The sequence below is a fragment of the Trichosurus vulpecula genome, chromosome 1, assembly GCF_011100635.1.
Source record: "Trichosurus vulpecula isolate mTriVul1 chromosome 1, mTriVul1.pri, whole genome shotgun sequence".
NCBI classification, from domain to species: domain Eukaryota; kingdom Metazoa; phylum Chordata; class Mammalia; order Diprotodontia; family Phalangeridae; genus Trichosurus; species Trichosurus vulpecula.
In genome coordinates this window covers 20,819,999-20,836,518 of record NC_050573.1, presented here as the reverse complement: position 1 = coordinate 20,836,518, position 16,520 = coordinate 20,819,999, and the positions used below count along the sequence as shown (strand labels likewise).

At 42.9% G+C, this 16,520-nt stretch overlaps 1 protein-coding gene across 1 annotated transcript in view; it reads right to left on the bottom strand.

Annotated features, from left to right (window-relative positions):
• Positions 1-5,154: 5,154 nt before the first annotated feature.
• LOC118851246 (sodium-dependent serotonin transporter-like) overlaps positions 5,155-16,520 on the bottom strand; it is a 33,201-nt gene continuing 21,835 nt past the window's right edge. The window contains exons 8-13 of the mRNA XM_036760747.1: positions 15,884-15,996; positions 13,312-13,443; positions 10,630-10,729; positions 9,405-9,505; positions 7,356-7,523; positions 5,155-5,238 (exon numbers count right to left, since the gene is read on the bottom strand). Coding sequence (XP_036616642.1) covers positions 5,155-5,238; positions 7,356-7,523; positions 9,405-9,505; positions 10,630-10,729; positions 13,312-13,443; positions 15,884-15,996 — 698 coding nt within the window. The remainder of the gene's footprint in view (positions 5,239-7,355; positions 7,524-9,404; positions 9,506-10,629; positions 10,730-13,311; positions 13,444-15,883; positions 15,997-16,520) is intronic.

Genomic DNA, 16,520 nt, shown 5'->3' with positions numbered 1-16,520 from the left:
TGTCTTTCTATTAAATTTGTCAAAAATGAGAGGGAATTGAAGTTTCTCTTATTGATATCTTTTTATTCTCATATTTTGGTTACTTTTAAATTTATAAATCTATTTGGATCCTATGCATTTAACATTGATATTGGTTTCATCTATGGTTCTTTAAGCATAATTTCCTTGTTTATTTCTGCTTATGGTGCAAATTTTCATTCTTGCTTTATTTGATAACATAATTACAATTACTGCTTTTCTAGATTCACCTGATGCAGAGGAAATTATTTTTATCCCCTTAGTTTTGTTCTGTGCATGTGTGTGTGTGTGTGTGTGTGTGTGTGTGTGTGTGTGTGTGTGTGTGTGGTATATGTCTTATATTTCTTCGGTGTTTCCTAGAGGTGGCTCAGTGAATAGAATGACTGGGACTGCAATCAGAAAAGTTCAAATCAAACCTCAGATACTTCCTAGCTGCGTGGTCGTGGGCAAATGACTTATCCACTGTCTGCCTTGGTTTCTTCAAATATAAAATGGGGACAATAATAGCACCTATATCCCAAGATTGTTATGGGGATCAAATGAGATGATATTTGTAAAGCACATAGCACATCACCAATATGTAGTAGTCACTTAATAGTGGGCTTGTTTCCTTACTTGTAAGCACTAAATGGTGGAGTTTCGATTTCTTATCTAATCTATCATTCTTTCACTATATTAGATTGTTTTAATCCAGTCACAATTAAGGTTATGAAAGCTTTGTGTTTTCCTCAGTTTGTCTCTAATGTTGGGTTTTTTCCCCTGCTCTTCCCCTTTAAAGACAGTACTTTGTCTCATCGGTTATTTTTGCCTAATCTACTTTAAGGCAAACCTATTCCCACAAATTCTCTTCCCCTAATTCTCAAGTCCCTTCCTCTTGTTTTTTTAATCCCGTTCCCGAGCTTTGGAGTTGACTTAACTTATTAATTCCCTTTTATTTATTCCTTTTATCCAGTTATGTAATTCTTCCTCTTTTTCCCCTCTCTCAGTTAAGTAACTAAATAAATTTTCCCTTCCTCTCCTCTCCTCCCACTTTTTCTGTTTCTAATTTATAAAATTTTCCTGGCCTTTGTTTTCTTTTTGAATATCTTTCTGTCTCTTCTAAAGGTTTATTCTTTGATTCATGCTCCTTATACTTGCTTATTCCTTTTTTTGTCTCTATGTTTCTAATCGATTTATTGCTTCTAAAGCTCCTATTTTGAGTTCCCTCTTCTAAATAATTACTGTCATGGCCTTATAAATCTTGCCTTCTTCCGACTTTTTTCCCTCTTATGCCTGACTATTAGAAGTATTATTCTTGCAGAAAACACAGGACAGAAGTATTGCCCCATGGTAGAAATTTTCCTATGTCCCTGATGGTTGTGGTCCATTTCTTTTGCCTAACCACACCTGCCACAATCATTCACTTTCCGTTTGCTATAGAATCTCCTATTTACAGCCATATCCTCCCATCCTTCTGGAGGCCAGTTGCCTTCAGGAATTATTATTCCTCTTTTCCTGAGATGGGCTGCTGTCCACAGTCTCACTGAGCACCAAATGTCTGGAGAGTGTACCTGACAGGGATAGACGTGTGGGTGGTGGTGTCTTGGATGAATTTGAAGGGATGGAGAACCTGTGGCCTTGAGACCACGTGTGACCTTCTAAGTCCTTGGGTGTGGCCTTTTGACTGAGTCCAAGCAAATCCTCTTAATAAAAGGATAAATTCTGTAAAACTTGGATTTAATCAAAGGGCCACACTTGAGGAACTAGAGGGCCACATGTGGCCTCAAGGCTGCAGGTTCCCCACTCCTGGCTCAGGACATCTCCAAAAGCATAAAGGTGTTTATTAAGGGTTATCCTCCAAAATGGAACTATGAACTAGATAAATAACCAGGGGTTAAAGAAAGGGCCAGGGAGAAGTTGTATTGGTGAGGAGGAGGGATTAGCACACAGAGAGGGATCAGAAAAGCCTTCATGTGGAAGGGGACACTTGGGGAGAGTCTGAAGGAAAGGAGGGATCTGAAGAGGAAGGAGTGAGGAGTCAGCTGTACTAGCACAACTTGTCCAAACGTGTGGAGACGGGAGATGGAGCATTACGTTTGAGGAGTTGTAAGGAGACCAGTTTTGGATTGGTATGTTGAGGCAAGGCTGCTGGAGTTTATTGAGTAAGGAAGTGACCTATTCAGACCCAGACTTTTGGAAGATCATTTTGTTAGCTGTGCATGTGATGGATTAGAGAAGGGATGGACTTGAGGCGAGGGGCCCAGTTAGGAGGATATTTCAGTGGTAAAGAGAGGTATTGAAGGCCTGAACTAAGATGGTGGTGATATGAATAGGGAAAAGGATGGAAGCAAAATATGTGAAGGTGAAAATGACCAGCTCTGGCAACTGATTGCTTATATAAGTGATGAAAAGAGCTAGATTACAAATCTGAGAACCTTGAAGAATGGTAGTGTCCTCAACAGAAGGAGGGGAAATTCAGAAGAGGGGAAGGGTTTGGGATATGTTTGGCTTCAGGACATCTTATCTGAAATGTCCAATAAACCACTGGTGATGTGGGACCGAAGCTCAGGGAAGACTGGGGATGGCCATACCCACCCGGGAGTCATTAGCATGGTGACGATAATGAAATGCATAGGACATGATAAATGAATCCTATCCAATCCAATCAACATTTATTAAGAGCAAACTACGTGGAAGGCAATGTGCTGGATAATGGGGAGATAAAGGTAAAAAATGAAACCATCTTGCCCCCTGGGAACTTACAGTCTATTGAGGAGATACAACATGTACACAGATAACAACCTACCTTATTATAGAGGACGAGGGAGATGTTGCTAGGGGCTCAGGGGATCAGGAAAGGTTTGCTATGGAAGATGAAGAATGGGCTGAGCCTTGAAGGAACTTATATTTCCATCTTGATGCAGAGGGAACAGCAAATGTGCTCCCACCTTTAATATCCTTTAGTGATGGACAACTATACATTTTGTAACTACTCCAAAACACCCAGGTATTGAGGTGTCTATGCATTTCATCACCAGCCAAGTTTGTGTTTTACTTTTTCAGAAAAGAATCATGTCCCTGGAAAACATTCATTCGGGAGTCTATGTATTTAGATTAATTTTTTTGAGGCTAGGTTGACCTATATTGACCAGGCTAGATGTGGAACAGCTACTCGTGAGCTTGAGAGTTTTAACCTGCTTTTTTCTGTCCCGGGCTGGTTCATCCTCTTTAGGCAGCCTACTGGCCCTCTGCTCTCAGGGGATGGATCACTGTATTGGTGTTGAACCTGGTAGAGACACCTGATCAGCTTAGCTCATCACAGCCCAGACCTTCCCAAGCTCAAACAATCCAGCGGCCTCAGCTTCCTAGTATTTGGGATTCCAGATATGTACCATTTCGTGCAACCATTTCTATTGAAACAACAACAACCTTGAAATTTTGGAATTCTGGTGAATTTCGTTTTGTTTGGTCCATATCTGTGATGCCATTCATGTAGGGAATGCCCAATATAGAAGAGTCTTCTAAAAATGTCAGTTGTCAGCCAGAGGGTGGCTTAGTGAGTTACTAAGGGGTAGTGACTTTCCCAAGGTCATACAGCCATTATGGGCCAAAGACAGGACTTGAACCCAGGTCTTTGCACTCCAAGATGGGCCCACTCCCTACTATCCCTTACTGCCTCTCAGAATGTGTTCAGCAAATTTAAATACACCTACTGCAATTATATTTAAGGTCATGTTTTCCTGAGGCATACTGTCAAATTCATAGCCCTGCCTGCTCCCGTGAGTTGTGTTCTCATAGCCAGTGTGAGCTTCCACAGACAAGCAGCATGATCTAGTGGAATGAGTACTGAATTTGGAATCAAAGGTTGTTGTTATTCTGTCATTTTCAAATCCTATCCAACTCTTGGTGTCCCCATTTGGGGTTTTCTTGACAAAAGATAACAGAGTGGTTTGCCATTTCCTTCTCCAGCTCATTTTACAGATGAGGAAACTGAGGCAAACAGGGTGAAGTGACTTATCCAGGGTCACACAGCTAGTGAGTGTCTCGGGGCAGATTTGAACTCAGGTCTTCCTGACTCCAGGCCCAGCTCTCTATGCATTATGGCACCACCTAGCTGCTCTTCTGCAACTTACTACCAGTATGACCAGATAAGCCACTTTATTTCACTGGGCCTCCATTTCCTTACCTGTAAAATGATGGGGTTGGATTGAATGTCCTCTAAAGTCTCTCCCACCCTTGAGCCTATGATTCTAAGAATGGAAAGAATGTTGGATTTGTGTTTTGAGATTCAAATACTTATTCGGTTTCCTCTTCTGTAAAATGAAGGGGCCAAGCTAGAAGATCTCTGAGTTTCCTTCCAGTTCTAAATCTAGACTTCTAAGGTTTCACTTAAATGCATTTAGAAGAGACCTATACCTCACCCCAGTAATTACAGAGGGCTGGGACTTATTCATCAAATTAATCGACCAGAAGTGTGAAGCAGGTGTGAACTGGACAGCTCCTAGACACCTCCATTGAATCAATCAAACAAGAGCATTAGAGAAGTGGGAACGACCTAATTAATCAAGTTTGGAAGGGGTGAAAACCCTGAGAAGTGAATACTACAGAGGAAATGTACTGGAGTTAGTTGAGGAAACGGTTATGGTTTTCATATAAAATAGCAATGGACACTAGGTGGTGACATAGTGCACTGAGCTCTGAGCCTGGAGTAAGGAAGACTCACCTTCATGAGTTCAGATCTAGCCTCAGACACTTACTAGCTGTGTGACCTTGGGCAAGTCACTTAACCCCTGTTTGCTTCAGTTCCTCATATGTAAAATGGAGACACACCAGAGAAGGAAATGCAAACCACTCCAGTATCTTTGCCCAGAAGACCCAATGGACAAAGTACATGGGGTCAGGTAGAGTCAGACACAGCTGAATGATGGAACAAAACATCCAAATCGGAGGGAGAGGAGTACCCTTGCTCCAAGATGGGCAGGGGGCATGATGGGAGTTGGAGAGGGATGACTGGGGAGAATTAGAAGAGGCATGCCCATGTATGTCAGGGGGATCTAGGGGGAGCTTGATCCGTCTCCATGTCATTTCTTTGAATGGGTGTCCTGATCCAAGACAGCTGGCAGTTTTCAGGTGCCTGGGGGAGGGGATCAGAGGGAGCTAAGGTCCAGGATGCAGGTGGATGGAATCAGGTGGCTGCCCTTGACTTGGCTTCTTCTCCGGTCTCAGACAAACTTCCAGGCGCTGGGAGAAAACACAAAGATGGAAAGGAGACATCATTAGGATAGACAACCAGTGCTCGCTTAGGACCTCGTCACATTTTAGCTTTATAAGAAATAGGCAGTTGGCCATATTCTCTACCCTTTCTCCTCTAACCCAGTGTTATCTCAATTCCCAAATCCCATCACAAGACCTTTTACAATAGCCTTGCAAATAACAGTATGGAACTGCAGCAGCCCCCGAATCAGAAGAGGAAAGCGCACACCAATGGCAGCCATGGAAATCATAAAAATTGTGCACATTCACAGTGAACTTTACAGTTTGCAAAGCTCTGTACAAACAAGTCTCTTGGTGGAGACTTGAAACAGTGCTGTGGGGTGGCCCAATAGATAGAAGGTTGGTCTTGGAGTCAGGATGACCTGAGCTGGTGACCTGCCTCAGACACTTAGTAGCTGTGTGACCCTGGGCAAGTCACTGGACTTTTCAGAGCCTCAATTTCCTTGTCTTTAAAATGAGAATAATAACAGCTCCTGCCTCACAGGGTCGCTCCGAGGATCAGAAGAGGTGATTTTATAAAGGGCCGTCTAAATGTTAACTGTTGTTATTGTTCTATCCAAAGATGAAGAAACGGAAGCTCCGAGTTAGGTGACTTGCCCAAGGTCATACGACTTGGAAGTGTGAGAGCCAGAATTCTAATCCAAGTCGTCCCAGCTCAAAACTGGACACAGCAACAAGAGCCGTGAAATCCAGAAACATACACAGAACAGAGTTTAGTGTGAGGGAAAGAATTCTGCCTCGAGAGTCGGAGGATGTGAATTCAAATTCTGCCTCCTCTTCCACTCACCATGTGAAGAGACTCATTTCCCCTCTCTGTGCCTCTGTTTCCCCTTCTGTAAAGTGAGCAGGGTTGGACTAGATGGCTTCTGAGGTCCCTCCCGGCCCTAAATCGATGAGCTTGCTTTCCGACAAACCCACGATGTTTCTGTTCTCTGTTTGTTTTGGGCTCAGACCTGTGATTTTGTCACGTCATTATTGTGTGAAAGTGAATGCACACATTTTAAAAAAGCAGCTGTAAATATTAGAAACGTATGGGTTTGTGTAAATCATTTTAAATTCTTGTTTGTGTGTTGGAGTATTTGTTTTTGTTGACGGTTACTCAATTTAGAGTAACACTATGACCCCTCTTAAAAAAAAAAACAAAAACACAACTTCACTCACCCTCCCTCCACAGACAGCATTGTAAATATGGGAAGGGTGTTGGACTCCGAGACAGTCAGGAGCTGGATTCCAATCCTGCTTCTAACACTTATTAGCAAGAGTACAAAGAATGGAATTACCAACTTTTGAACTTGGAGGTGATTTCTGAGGCCATCTAGTTCAACACAATCAGAATATGGGTCCCTTCTACTACTATCTGGAAGAGTGATCACCTTGTGTTCATTGGATCATGTGCAGTGATGGGGAATCCACTCTCTTCTATGATGATCCCATTCCACATTGGGATAAATCTCATTGTTAGGAAATTTGTCCTTATGAGATGCCTAAATCTGCCTCCTCACCACTTCTGCCTGGTTTTACCCTTCGGGGGTAAATAGACTTAGTCTAATCCCACTTCCCAACTTTCCCATGCTTGAAGACAGTTCTCACTTCCCACTTCATCCCCACAAAAGTCTTCTTTTCTCCAGACTGAACATGTCTGGTTCCTTCAACCCATCCTCATAGAACACAGACTCCAGGACCTTCATCACCCTAGTCACCCTCCCCTGGACATACTTCAGCTTATCAACATTCTTCCTAAACTGTGGTGCCCAGAACTGAACCCAGCCTTCCAGATGAGGACTGACCAGGGCAGAGGACAGTGGGATTATCACCTCAGCCCTGGAAGCTAGGGGTGAGTCAACTAATTTTCCCAGCAAGCTCATGGCATTTGTCCTGGCTCTATCTTTGAGTGACTCGGTTGAGAGAAGTGAATCTTGATGAGTGACCAGACACCTTGAACTCACCATCTGTTGTTTTTAGTTTTCCCCAGTCTCCTTCACCACCCTTGGTGGTGGTGATGCCTGCAGGACCAAAGGCATGGAAACCACCCTTAGTTTTTCCCAGGCCAGGAGGGGAAATGGGGCATATCCAGTCTCCCTGACCTGCTTGAGAGACCCAGGTGTCCAGATAAGTTTGTAGACCATGTAGATGGGGATACAGACACACGATGAAGCGCCAATCAGATGTCCAATGGAGATGCTCCAGTCTGGATAGTGGTAGTTAAACAGCACAAGAGGAGACTGGTCCAGGAGGGAGCTGATGATTATAAACTAGTGGGGGGGCGGTGTGGAGGAGGAGAGAAAAGGAAGTCAGAACCATCCATTCATTTTTTCATTTGACAAACATTTACTGTCACCACTATGGGCAGAGAACTATACTGGAGGGTAGTGAGTGGGGAGAAACAAAGATAAATAAACCCTCTGAAATCTGGATCCCACCTCCTTCTTCAGGATTATTTCATGTTACTGTATTCTGTGCATTCTCTATTCCAACCAAACTGACCCACTCACTCTTTCCTGCGTGTGATATCTTATCTCTCACCAGCATGCTTTTGCATAGGCTATGTCCTATGTTTGGAATAATGATAATGATCATCATAGCTAGCATTTATAATACACCTTAAGGTTTGAAAAATGCTTTACAAATATTATCTGATTTTATCCTTACAACAATTCTGGGAGGTAGATGCTATTATGATACCCTTTCTGAAACCACATTAGCTCTGGGGTAGATGATCATCTTCCAGTCGAAGGATCAGCTTATTAAGGAGGACTCCAGTTCTGCCAATTTACACCCAAGGAAACTGAGGCCTGCAGAGGTTAAGTGAGTCACATAGATTTACCCCCCCACTGTATTGATGATGATGAGATGATGATGATGATGATGATGATGATGATGATGATGATGATGATAGTAGCTAGTCTCTTTTGCTGGATGATCATCTCAATAATTTCTGCCAACCAGCGGGGTCCCCCTTGGGCCCTTTTCTGTCTCTGAACTCTTTCTTTGGTGATCTCATCAGCTCCCATAAATTCAATGACCGTCTCTATGCTGATGATTCTCAGGTCTACTTATCCAGCCCTAATCTCTAGTCTCCTGTCTCCAACTGCCCATTGGACATCTCCAGCTGGATGTCTCATAGACATCTTAAACTCAACATGTCTAACATCTCCCAGGTCTTCGTCTCTTCCTGACTTTCCTCTGACTTTCTATAGTACCACCATCCTCCCAGTCACCCAGGCTCATGACCTGGAGGTCATCCTTGACCCTTCACTCCCTTTCACCCTAATGCTTATGACAATAAAATGAGGAAATTGGATTATATGACATCACTCTGAGATCTCTGCCAGGTCTAGACACATGATCCTGTGAATTGAACCGGGCAGCTAGGTGGTGTAGTGGATAAAGTACTGGACCTGAGTTCAAATCTGGACTCAGACACTTACTATCTTTGGGATCCTGGGCACTTAACCCTGTTTGCCTCAATTTCCTTATTTGTAAAATGAACTGGAAAAGAAAATACATACCACTCCAGTGCTTTTTGACAAGAAAACCCCAGTAGGGTTATGGGGAGTTGGCTACAATTGAAATGACTTAACTAAAACAAAATGAATTTAACCCCTCTCTATGTCTCAGTTTACTCATCTGTAAAACATGGTAATTAGATTTGAGGACCTTTCCAGTCCTAGATTTTTGATCTGATGAGAAAAGTGGTACGCATCAAAACTGGGCATACAATAAAAAGCTAATTATAAAATTTAAAAATAGAAAAGCAGTGTAATGGGAAGATCTCTGGCTTTGGTGTCAAAGGACCTGGGTTCTAATCCCTGCATCATCATTACCTGGCTTTGTGACTTAGGTTGTTAGTCAAGTCTGGGCCTTAGTTTTCCACTCTAAAATAAGGGACTCGGGCAAAGTGAACTTTAATGTCTTTTCCAACTTTGTATTTGATGAGTCAGGAATTATAATAGGTCCTGGGGGAAATGTCTTAGTCTCCCTATAACTCTGCTTCTGTAAAATGGTGATAAGTTTTATGCTTTCCCTTCCTAGGAGTATAATAAAAAGAAATGTGATGATAAATATTGTGCCTTGTGCCTTTGGGAGGGATGGCACTGAAACATCTCTGGATGTTAAATGAGGGATATACTCACCGCTAAGAAGGCAGGGCTGATGGCTACCCAGCATATCCTCCAGAACAGGCCTGGGCTGAAGCCAAGCATGACCTTCACATCATGACAGAATTGCTGGATTCCTGAGCAGGGAAAACAATATATATCAGCTCCCTTCCTCATTGACTTCAGTCTCAGCAGTGGAACACACTGGAGAAAGGAAGGCTTCCCCTTAACTATTTGCCAAGCCCCGAGTAAGTAGCTGGAACACCCATCCCTGTCCCTCCAAACTTCCCTCACCAAAATCCTTGTTCATGCTGCTTCACGTGGCTCCTTTATTAGAGAAATTCTCTCTCTTTTCTCATATAGTGAACCCTTGGATAGCAAGGACTTTCTTGCTTTTTCTATTTGTATCCCCAGAACTTAGCAAAGTGATTGGTAAGTGCTTGATAATGCTTTTTTTGCTCATCTATTTATTCATTCAGAGGTTAAAGGTGATGGACAGTCTTAGAGATACAGAGATGTGGCAGCAGTGGGAAAAGTCTTGGCTCCTTAGCTTGCAATAGCAGGCTTGGAAGCTTTCTGACTTCAGAAGGGTGAAGACATCTGCATGGGCCATGGAAGCAGAGGAACTAAACAGACTAACACGATGAGGCATAGATTGGTGGAGAAACAGTTTGACACTAACCTGAACAGTGAGAGCAGAAGAAAATTTTAAGACATTACGGCTATTGCAAGTCAGCTAGTATGGCTGTTATATGGCCTTGTTCTCACATTGTATGAAGATGGGAGTTTTATGAAATAGGTGAACTTCCTGGTTGTCTTGTTGTCTCTTACAGCTTAGGAAATTGAAGGAGAGGATGGAAACAGACTCCATCCTAGGAGTGGGGTTTGCCATGGGGTTGGAACTAGGAAATTTTTGGAAAGTTCATGTCTATTGACTGCTGTTATTACTACAGTCTAATTAAATTCTTGTTTAACCAAGACCTGGAAGTGAGTGGCCTAAACAACACTGAATCTGGAAAGAATGGAAATGGTTGGTATTGGGGGTACTCCAAGTGACAAGTTAAGATTTTCTTAAACAAAAATAATCTGATGTATAACAGTAAGGAGTGTAGTGTTGACTGATTAACAGGTATCTGTGCCATGGTTCTGACTGCTGGTAGAGTTAATTTGTTATGCAAAGGCACAACAGACATAGGGAGAAAGTCTTTCTTCCCTGCCCCAATCCCCAAAGGAGTCTGTTTTCTGTATTTTTTTTTTTTACCATAAAACCAAGAAACAGCAATTGCCTCCAAGAACACCACAGCCAGGATGGAGCAGTTAGCACCAAATTCTTCCAGGAGCTTGATCACATATGCACCTCCCTAGAACAACCAAAGAAGTCCAGCTTCACAGACTATTTTCTTTTTTTTTGTTTTGTTTTGTTTTTCTTTCTTGTGGTTTCTCCCATTTGTTATAATTTTTCTACACAACATGACTAATGTGAAAATATGTTTAATAAGAATGTACATGTAGAGCCCATTTCAGATTGAAGATTGTCTTGGGGAGAGAGGGGAGGAAGGAGGGGGAGAAAATTTAAAACTTACGGAAGTAAATGTTGAAAACTAAAAATAAATAAATTAACTAATAAAAAATAAAATAAATAAAATTTCTCACTGGACCCTAAAAAAAAGAAGTCCAGCTTCAGGGCTGTCTGCAGTATCCTACTTTGAAGGAACTCCTACAAAAGGTAAAGAAGGTAGTCAAGTTACAAAAAAGAGCCCTAAACAGGCACCCAGAAGACGCCTCCACTGGCTTACTGGGTGACCATGAGACTCTTTAAAGTTTTTCATTCTCTGACCCCCAGTTTCACCACATTTAAAATGAGGAGGTACTCTCTGATACAGTGGAAAGAATGCTGGATTTTGAGTCAAAGAATATGAGTTTGAATCCCAGCTTGACCACTTCCAAGCTGTGAGATTTTAGACAAGACAGCTAGCCTCTCTGTCTCTTAGTTTCCTTTGCTGTAAAATCAGAGGGTTGGACCACATGACCTCTCAGGACCTTCCCAGTCCTGAGTTTATTCTCCTTTGGTCCCAGATCACTTGGCGGTATGTGATGAAGATGAGTGGAATCTTTCTAAAGGGTGGAGAATGACTTGGAAGGAAGCTCATTGGAGATGTTCTCATCATCATCATCTCTGCCATCAACTTCTGCTCAATTTACCTTGTTCCAGCTGCTTCAGTTTTCACTAGTGCTTCTGCAGGGATGGATGGATGAGCAGTGGTTAGACTGGGCTCCTTCTATAGAGAGTAACAGCTTAAATAACAAGGATTCTGCAAAGCACAGCCAGAGCAGTAACTAGCAATTTTTATGCTCAGGGCAAGCAGTAGGAACACTTTCTTGGTTCATTTGCAGGGGGTGCATGTGTGGGAGGAGGGAGTGGACAGTGGAAATGACACAAAGCCACTACTGGGGAGGTTCTGGGAGAGAATGAGAATAGGGTAGGTCCAAATGGGGAGGAGTTCCCCTGGGGCATGGCACCAGGGGGAGGTAACTGTTGGTGGGAGCTTTCTTTTTTATTTTCTGTTATTCTTACTAACTAGGTGCTGAGCTTAATTGTTTCAATGTGACTGTAGGAATGAAGATGCTGTTAATGTCCATCTAGATTTCAGTGCCCTGGGACAAAGCCCAAGCTACCTTAGCCTGGTTATAGGTCTGAGCGTAGCTCCTAGTGACAAAGAAATTCTATGAACCACTGTTTATCTTTATATGTCTTACTCATTACTGGTATTGTGACCCAGTGGATAGAGCACCAAGTCTGGAGTCAGGAAGACCTGACTTTAAATCCAGTCTCAGACATTTACTAACTGTGTGACTCTGAGCAAGTCCCTTAACCTGTCTGCTTATCTGTAAAATGGGGGCAAAAAAGCACCTACTTCCCAGGACTGTTGTAAGGATCAAATGAGGTAGTATTTGAAAGCATTATGCAATCCTTAAACTGATAGAAATGCTAGCTAGTCTTCTCCTTCTTCATCTCTTCCTTTATCATCATTATCATTGTCCCTTTCTCCTCCTCCTTTTTTCTTCCTCTTCTTCCTTCCTTCCTTCCCTTCTTCCTCCCTCCCTCCCTTTCTTTCTTTCTCTTTCTTCTTTTTTTCTTTTGTAAAAAAAAACCCTAAACCATTGGCTCCATTTTTTAACCTAAATATAAAACCACTCAATCTCTAACTGCCTCCAAGTCATAGGACAAAGCTGCAGATTTCAGGGTAGAGCTTATCGCTTGGGCCACTTGTATGTTTTGCTTAACTTTGTGAAATCAGAACTCGAATTGAAACCTGGGTAGTAGTGAGGAGTCAAGCCCCTCAATATCCTTTGCCGGCTAGATGGGTTCACACACTAGGAGTAAATCCCCATTAGATCATTTGCATGTGAGTCTTTGTCTCTGCGCCTTGAGGCCATAGACTAGATTGGCAACAGGAGAAAGGAGAATGTCTCATTTAAATGGGATGTCAAGGAATGAGTCTTCCATTGAAGTGTGCTGTTTCTCATAGGTCATATCTCCCTGGACTTTATAGAATGCTTTGATATTTGCAAAACATTTTGTCCATTGTCTCATTTGAACCTCAAAAAAGCTCTCTGAGGAAAGTCCTATAGGCCATATTAGCCATATATTATAGATGGAGAAACTGAGTCCCAGAGAGATTAAGTGACTTGTGCAGAACCATCCAGCTCGTAAGTGTGAGAGGCAGGATTTGAACCCAGGTTTTACTGATTCCAAGTCCAGCACTCAGCTCTTTATGCATTAGACTATCCTGCTTCCCCATGAGAGTATGGGGCTCATCCTATGCTAGGGGAGAAACAGAAGCCCTGGTGTAGCCTGAGCATCCTCAAGCTGGTGCGAGCCCTGTTTTTTCCCTGCCACAGTACCCAGGTGCATCACTCACCCAACTCCTGCCATACTCACTTGAGTCAGCGTGGCAAGTGAGCCCAGAAAGCAGACAGCCACCAGGCCCAGGACCAAGAGCTCCCTCCTTTGGGTGAGGGTCTGTGGATATTCATCTATGAGAGCTGTGATGACAGCCTCCAGGCCCCCAAACTGCAGAGAGAGCCACAGCAGAGCAAGTTGATGTGGGACCAAATATCAACCAAGGCTTGAATTCCTACCCCTCACGCCTAAGGTGATTCTTCTATTCTTCTCCTGAGGGGCAATTCTAGATGTCCTCATTTGTCCCCTTCTTCCTTTTCCCCAAGAAATAAAAAATCACATTTGTGAAGGTCTAGTTCTCAGAATTTTAAATGCCTGAAGAAGAAGTTCTTGTCATGTTTCCACCTTGGTTTGTATAGATACACCCCAGGACACATACTTCAGCCCAGAGCAGGAACACCAAAGGAGACAATTGTCAAGAGCAGTGAACACAGTAGTGGATTTGGAGTCAGAGGGTCAGGGTTAAAGTCTTTTGTCACTTCTTCATTGTGTGGATAAGATTCTTTCACTTCTCTGATACTCAATTTCCTCCCATGTAAAATGAGAAAAGTGGACCAGATGACTTCTGTGAGCTCTTCTGGCTCTGGACCCATGAGACCATAAAATGAAGCAAGACTCGAACGCTGACCCTCTGACCTCAATTCTACTGCTGTGGTCACTGCTCTTGACAATTGTTTCCTTTGGCATTCCTGCTCTGGGCTGAAGTATGTGTCCTGGGGTGTATCTGGACCAATGTGATCTGTAAAATGAAGGGATTGTCCTGGGTGATGTGAGACAGCATGACATGGTGGAAAGAGAGTTGACTGAAAAGTCAGAAAGACCCAAGGTCAGGTCCTGCCTTTGAGCCATACTGGCTGGGTTTCCCTGACCAAGTCTTAACTTGTCCAGGCCTCAGTTTCCTCTTCTGTAAATAAAATCCTTCTGACTCTAAATCTCTGAGCCCATATTTGTTGGGAAATTTGAACTTTCACTGGTTTGAAGCTTGGGCTGCCAAGCAATGATCAGAAATTGATCCTGTATCTTGTACTAACTGTGAAACAAACCTCTTCACATACCCTTCAATGTCAGTATATAGGCTTGTAGAGGCAATGGGAGGTGGTAGTAGATAGACCTTGGGGTCCAGAAGATCTAGGCTCGAGTCCAGGCTGGCTGTATGACCCTGGGCAAGTCACATTACTTCTTTAGTACTCTAGGCAAGTCTCTACAGGTGACAGGTCCTATAGAACATAAACTCCTTGAGGGCAGGGGCTTCTTCATTTATGTCTTTGTATTCCTGGTAACTGAGAATAGTGCTGGCCCATCACAGGCTTCCTTGCTGTTCCTCACGTAAGATGTTCAATCTCCCAGCTCTGGGTATTTTCATGGCCCTCTCCCATGCCTGAAATGCTCTCCCTTCTCAGTCTCCTGACTTCCTCTAAGCCCCAGCTAAAATCTCACATTCTACAAGAAACCTTTCCTGATCTGCCTTTTTCCCTCTCTTAATGATGTTCAATTTATGGCTCATTTCTATATAGTTGTTTTCATGTTGTCTCTGTATTAGACCAAAAGCTCCATGTGGGCAGGGACTGTCTTGCCTTTTCTTTGTATACCCAGCACTTAGCATAGTGCCTGGCACATAGTAGGTACTTAATAAATGCTTGTTGACTTCATTTTAGATGCTTTTTGATTCATGAGCTACTGAACTACACCAAACGGAAGTATTTTCCACACCAAGAGCTCCCTATACTCCCCAAGGACTCCCCAAAATGAGAAGAGGCTACTTCTCTAACTGACTAAATTCTGGTCCCATATAGAATGGAGCCACATAAGTATTTAACTCTCAACAAACTGATTGAATGATCTCTATCAAATATTTATACTTGGAAGATTTAATTAAGTAGGTAATGTATGTGCATATACATACATACATACATACACACATATACATATATACAGAGAGAGAGAGAGAGAGAGAGAGAGAGAGAGAGAGAGAGAGAGATTGAGAGAGAGAGAGAGAGAGATCTGGTGACCCAAAGGGTCTTCTGTCACATGGAGGGGGTGAATAGGACCAATGCCAATGATGACTCATATGTGCAAGATGTGACTTAAACTATATCATCCAGAAAATAATTGGAAAAGGTCAGTTATGTGGGGAGATCAAAAGATGACAGATGGACAGCACAAGGGCCCAACTGGAACCCACAATGCTAGTGTGAGGTCAGGATAAGTATAATAATCATTGCTGTTGTTCGGTCAATTCAGTTGTGTCTGATTCCCCGTGACCCCATTTGGGGTCTTCTTGGCCAAGATGCTGGAGGAGTTTGCCATTTCCTTCTCCAGCTCATTTTACAGATGAGGAAATTGAGGCAAACAGGGTTAAGTAACTTGCCCAGGGTCACTCAGCTATTTAATGTTGGAGGTCGAATTTGAATTCAGGTCTTCTGGACTCCCAGCCTGGCATTCTAGCCACTATATCACCTAGTTTACCTGTGTTTCTTGAAGGCAGAGGAATGCATGAGAAGCCCTTTCAAGGTTCTACTCTCCCATCCGAAAGCCAGGCAAAATTACTCACAGTGCTGTCTAATCCCAAGGTGATCATCATGAGGAAGAACACAATGGAGAAGAACGTGGATCCCACCATGTTGGCGATGGCTTCAGGGTAAGTGATGAAGAGGAGGCTGGGACCTGGCAAAGAGTATAAGAATCATAATTTTTTCCCTTTCTTATTTTTGGAAGTAGAGTCTAGTGGCTTCTGGAACTATTTCTAGAGGACAGAACTGTCCTTCAGTGGGTGATGAGAAAAGCTTCAGGATGAAACTCCAGGGGGCCACTTCTGGCACACATAACTCAGGGGAGAATCAGATCTGGATATGAGTCAATTTGTCTCTGTTTTCCTTCTGCCCACCAAGAAACTGGGATTCCCATGATTGTTAATTTTTTTTTAGCAATTTGTAGTTTTTTCCCAGAACATTCTCAAGCATGAATGTCACCTGATCCTTCCTCAAACCTTCTGAGATAGAGTGAACAGGTATTATTATTGCTGTTTTTTGGATAGAAAGAATTGAGACACAGAGAGGATCTTCGGCTCATAGACCCAGACTTAGCAGGTAAGTCAGAAGCCATCTGGTCTGACTCTCTCATTCTACAGCTAAGGAAACTGAGTCACAGAAGGGTTAAGTGACCTGTCTAGGTTCATATAGCTAGTAAGT